The sequence below is a fragment of the Lasioglossum baleicum genome, chromosome 2 (genome assembly GCF_051020765.1).
Source record: "Lasioglossum baleicum chromosome 2, iyLasBale1, whole genome shotgun sequence".
Taxonomy (NCBI): Eukaryota; Metazoa; Arthropoda; class Insecta; order Hymenoptera; family Halictidae; genus Lasioglossum; species Lasioglossum baleicum.
The window spans coordinates 11,425,387-11,431,386 of record NC_134930.1 but is presented as its reverse complement, the minus strand read 5'-3'; the positions used below and the strand labels follow the sequence as shown (position 1 = coordinate 11,431,386).

Below are 6,000 nucleotides of genomic sequence, written 5' to 3'. Positions count from 1 at the left end.
GTGCCATAAAACCACGTAGCTTCGAGATTTCACTTGAAAAATAATTATTGATTGATTTTTCGCGGAATACTCCCCCTTAATATGTATGGAATATATTGGGGTTCTTTATGCATTTAGAGCGGAAGCTACTGAATAAAGTAATAGAAGCTTCAATGAATTTTGCCACGCATTTAATTGTTTTCTTTAACCGGCGAGAACGTTTATTAATCCTTTGATTAACGAGGCCGTGCCAGCTCCATGTAGAATTTTTTTTTATCGTTGGCCTGGTGCTTCTAATCTACTCATTCTTTGTCAGCATCGACTAAATTGCTTTCGTTTTACATTTTTAATACACGACTGATACTCTTTTTATTAAATCGATTGGTCCTTTGGGGGTCGAATTGGGCTTATGATTTAATATAACGCGTATACTGTTCGTTTTCTTCAATGTCTTCGTGATACAAAAATTACAAAAAGTTATTAATATACATTTACTAAACACAGGTGGATCAAAGGTCAAACAGATAAAAAATCAAACAACTTTTGCAATTACTTGTGAAAGGAGATGGGAAAAAGTGAATCTCATTTGTTACGTCTTAAACTTTTATTAAATAACGCGGCACCGTGCCGCAGCACCATACAGCCAGCTTCACGCTGCGGTTATATTAGATACAAAAAGTGTGTTACTCGAAAACATGGACGACAAACTAAACATACAAAGAAATAATATTATAATTTACACGCGACTTAATGAGTGACATCACGACCAACGCGAAACAGTTAAAGATATACAGCTCGATTTTCAGAAAATCGCCAACATTGTAGGATAAGATGTATATACTGATTTTTAATGAAAGAATAATATCATATATAAAAAAAATGGTTGATTGTCCCTCATGCCTCAATCGTCCAAACTGGTACGCAACCCGTTTAATCTGTTAAAAAAAAAATGATGTTCGTTCCGAGCTGCTATATTTTTCTTTAGTACCACTATGCGATAGTGCCGTTGTCCGAGTTCCGCGTCGCCGGATTTCGATTCTGTCGATGGATTAGACTTGTTAATGAGAATCGGTACAAGGTCCTGACGCGTCGTCCGCGCACGCACACGTCCTGCCGCCTTGGCCATCGGGCAGACACAATTGGTCCTTGTTACACCTTCCGTTCTCGTATTTGCAGGCGTTCGTCACTGTCGCGGTAGACAAGTAATTGCTGTATTAATCTGGTTACCGTCGATCAATGGCGGCGGTGTCGGGCCACGCCGCCGCTGGCCAACGCTTTTATGTACTTTTAAGGGAAAGCGATCAATTTCAGCCACGCCGCGGCGCACGTCGCGCGCTGATGTAAAACTTGATTTACCTCTTGGGCAGGACTCAGGAACGACGACTATTCCGTATAATTTACCGCTTCCTCCGGGTGGTATCGATATGGCCGGCTTCCTGTCCCCGGTGCTCTTCATGGCAACCTCGATTTTGTGACTGCAAACGATAAATAACACATGATTTCAAATATCTTACTGTTTCTGTCCGGCTTCGTGGTCTCTTTTCCGAAAGAGGAACTTCGACTATCACCCCTAACTATAGTAACTAGAATCAGGATTTTATGTGTCAATGGCAAAGATGATGGGTATCATTTGAGTATTAATACATTTCTTACAATTTAATAAAACCACTAAAGACAGACATGAATTTCTAATTGGATCCTATGTCTTGCAATTCATGCAAACAATTTATATTTTGTATAAAAATCCGCGGTCTAACAATAACTGGCCACACCGTCGCGAACACTTCAGATTCATCACTGAATCTTCGCATTGTCTCTAATTTGTTTTACATTTTAACAATAATATATTGTAGAAATTAATTTTAACCTTCGTACGTTCTTTAGGACAATGTTTCATTCACATTCACTTAATAGTTTAAAACAAAGAAATCGATTTTGCAACCCGATTAGAAAGAAATCAGACATTTCACAGTAGAAATTCGATTATCCACAGGAAACATGGATAACTGCGAGTTCATATAATAGAACAGTAATTTAATTAAATTCCTGGATTTGATTCGTATTGATTTTGACAATAAACGGTGGTGCATATGAAACTTGTTGGGACAATAGAGAGTTCAGATATGTATGTATTATTAGTACGGTGAAATTGAATGAATTTTCAATTTGAGGAACATCACTAACATAAGGGTTGCATTTCACATTGGAATTGCAGGAGTATCGACTTCTGATATAAAATTTGATGAATGTTTAATAATTTCCCATGTTTTCTTTCACCTTGTTCTATCAATAACGGAAATATTACTTGACCTGAATGTGTAAGGTTCTTCGAGAAACGGTACACGCAGCGAGAAACGTGTTAGTGGAGTAAAATAAAAAGTTTGAAATAGTTTAACGAGATTCTTGTCTGCTCTGGGATAGAATGGAAATTATATGAGGCGGTAGTAATCCTTTTCCGATATCAATTTCTGTAAGTTAGTTCATGAAACTGTATATTATATTATCTGCAAAAAGATCTTCAGTCTACTGATGACATTTCGACACTTGGAATGGGGTGGATAACTTGAGATTGTCGCAGTTCAGGACGAGTCATCTCGGACTGCATTTTTAAACGCATTTTCGTTGCTTGCGACGACATCGGAAAAACAAATACGTGTAGAATATTTTTCTAAGAGCTTTCTTTCGCAACAGTTTCATTAAACTTGGCTTGTGTAACTTGAATATTATGTTGTCTTGTCAGATGACATCCTATACACAAAGGGATCTCTTTTGAAACACCCGACCCACAGTAACCACAGTGAGGTACTTCTCAAGGTGATAATAGTAGATTTTTGAATTCGTGTCTTAACGTCATCTATAACATTATGAAATCAAAAATAGATTTTGTACCGGGTACAAAATGTATCGGATATATATCGTTTTATAAAAATTACAAGCCTGAATTTATCTAGATTTTTCACAATTTTTATAGTATTATGTGCTTGAATAAAGAAATTTATTAAATAATTTCTACTGGAAGCATCTCTATAATTTCAACAATTAAAAAATAAGCAATATAAAAGCAATCATGTGACCGGTCGCGGTACGGTTCGTGTTAAAGAATCAAAATGAAATTTTATGTATAGAAGTTTTGTAGAGGTTTGAATACTGTTCAACTCTTTTGTTAGAACAATTGTGATAATGGAGTCCTTCCACCGAAAAGCTGGATGAAATTATTTTTACATGTAAATTATGTTGAAATGATGTAATTTATTATTTTAATACTAAATGTATAGATCACGAAACTATGTAATAAGTAAATATATATTTTAAGAAATTTTTATATTCTTACTATTAATTTTCATCAGGAAACACATTCTGCGATTGTGGATGCTCATTTCTACTTAAATTAGTTATAAATCTTCAGTCTGTGCAAATCTGGGACTAATTCTTTTTGGTACCAGAAAAAAGCACCGGATATTACTCAATAGTATAACAAAATCGACAAGTATTATAATCGTAAAAAACTTACAGAATAATGGATTATGTTCAAATATTAATATCTATACTAATTTAGATGATAACGAAATGAAATCTGTGCGAAAATGCTCTATATACATATAAATACTTGAAAAGCTTCTTGCAATGGAAGAATTTACATAATTTCCTTAAAACACTTGAAAATATCTAGTGAATGAACGCTGTTTCAGAGACTGTTTAAGAACGCAACGTGCTTTAAAAATCTATCTTTCGATGCAGTAGAGTACTTCACGGATGTACAAATAAAAAATAAATACTGTAGCCTTATTCTTCAAACTTTTTGAAATCGACATTTTTCCGAATTTTCAGGCCAAATGCCCCACTGTGCGATGGTCGGATTCCCGGCAGTGTCTCTATTAAAATGTTCAAGCCGCGATCCTCTATCATTGCCGAGGCCATTAGATTGACAGGGAATAAATGACCGGATCGTTATTTATCCGTCGACGAAAGAGCGATTCGAAGAAGCTGAACTGTCATTTATTTCCCCGTCTGGTAAACGCATACAGTTCCCCGGGTCAAGAAAAAGGTCGGTTCGATCGCTTACGTCTTCCAGTCGGTCCAGTAATAATTCTGCTGCGCGATCGCCAGTCCGAAGGGGTAGGTGAGCTCGTTCGCGACTACGTTGATCTCCCTATTCTCGATGTTCATGCAGCCTGCGAACAATCATCAAAAACCGGAACGGTGCCCCAGCGGATCGGGGGGATTATCGAGTTAGGGGGACCTGTGCGTTTATTAGCAGAGAAATTCGACTGGGAGTTCTGTATTTACTTATCGTAAACGTTCCAGCATCCGCCCAGCACAGCTCATCCGTCGCCCAATCGATACTTAATGAATTCGGCAGCTTGACGTAATCTCCTTGAAGGAAGATTCCCCGGCTGGTCCCATCCTCATTGGCCCACTCCAATTTCGGCGAGGCACGGTTCCAATCGGACCAAAATATCTTTCTGGAACCGGATGAAATTCCGTTTATTGCTACCGATTACAATATGTCTTTTTTTTAATTAGAAAACCGGCTACCATAACGATTTCAGTGACCTCGATATATGTTGTCAAGGTCATTACTTTAACACTAAACGTACCACCACGCGGTAGTAGGGGAGGCTAGACATAGTGACACCACATTGTTTACCTAGCCATCATCTGACGAATGAACAGTGCACCTAGTAAAGCTAATATGTGTTTCGACAAATTATAATGTTCTTATAAAAATATCGTGCACTGCAAATTGCTGTCATATGCACGGTCCCATCGAAATAGAATATCGCAAGGACGACGCACTGGTCTAAATGACCGGTTTCAGATATACAGGGTGGTTCACGCAACTTGCACACTGCACACTTATATGTATAACTTCCAAAGTATGCTTTGCACGAAAAAGTTTTGTATAGAGAAGTTGAATGGTCTGAAGGGGTACATTATGTAGTGTATTTATTTTTTTTTACAGGTGGAAGCGATTCGGAGATTTGAACGTCGACTTTGTTTTTTTAAATGGAATACAATATTTTTATAGCAAAATATGGAAGAATGTCGAATTCTGAGAAAAAATGTATTGACCGTCATTAGCCTTAAACCTAATAATTAACGAGTAATTTCATTTTATTTCCTGAAAATTTTACTCGTTAATTATTAGGTTTAGGGCCAATGAAGGTCAATACCTTTTTACTCAGAATTCGACATTCTTCCATATTTTGGTATAAAAAATATAGTATTCCATTTAAAAAAACAAAGTCGACCTTCAAATCTCCGAAACGCTTCCACCTGTAAAAAATAAATACACTACAAACTGTACCCCTTCAGACCATGCAACAAAACTTTTTCGTGCAACGCATACTTTGGAAGTTATATATGTGTGCAAGTTTCGTGAACCACCATGTATCATTTTACAATTATTGAAATATTATAGTAAAGATGATTTTATAAGAATTTTATAAGAAAGAGCACGTATTATAATAGGAGACGCACAAAGTCTAAATAAAATCAATCTTGTCATTTTTATAAGGGTACGTGTACCAGTTACTTTTAAAAGGCTCGGTAGGTTTAGTGTTAAACAGCTCCTTCCTATACCTGTTACCGCTGCTTGTTCAGAAATTATTCCGAATAGTAACCTTGACAACATATCTCAAGGTCGTATGAGGTCACTCCCATTCTAAATAATTACTACTTTTTCTCTCCTCGTTCTAATCTCAATGACATTAGGAGAAATCGAGGTCAAAAGTAACATTGTAAATGCAGAACCTCGATTATCCGAAATAACGCAGCAGTAGTAGATCGATTATTTCCTTGATAAATAGAGTTAGATAAAAGGGATAGGGAAGAAATAAGGTCGATCATATACAACGACACTTCTGACAGCAAAATATGAAGTAAAAGGTAGAAGAACAGGAATGAAGAATGTAATGATAAGGAAGATAAGGAGTATTATTGCCGTGTATGTCTCGATTCATACAGTTCCTGTAAGCCAGATGAAAAATGAATGCAGTGCACGGGGTGTAACGATTCGGC

The 6,000-nt window shown here is 36.7% G+C and overlaps 1 protein-coding gene across 5 annotated transcripts in view; it reads right to left on the bottom strand.

Moving 5' to 3' along the window:
• Positions 1-564: 564 nt before the first annotated feature.
• The window catches only part of Ndg (Nidogen), a 46,897-nt gene continuing 41,461 nt past the window's right edge, over positions 565-6,000 (bottom strand). For all 5 annotated transcript variants that reach the window (XM_076443633.1, XM_076443627.1, XM_076443651.1 and 2 more), the window contains 4 exons: positions 4,267-4,442; positions 4,043-4,151; positions 1,336-1,454; positions 565-1,165 (listed from right to left, as the gene is read on the bottom strand). In XM_076443633.1, coding sequence (XP_076299748.1) covers positions 1,038-1,165; positions 1,336-1,454; positions 4,043-4,151; positions 4,267-4,442 — 532 coding nt within the window. In that variant the 3' untranslated portion in view covers positions 565-1,037. The remainder of the gene's footprint in view (positions 1,166-1,335; positions 1,455-4,042; positions 4,152-4,266; positions 4,443-6,000) is intronic.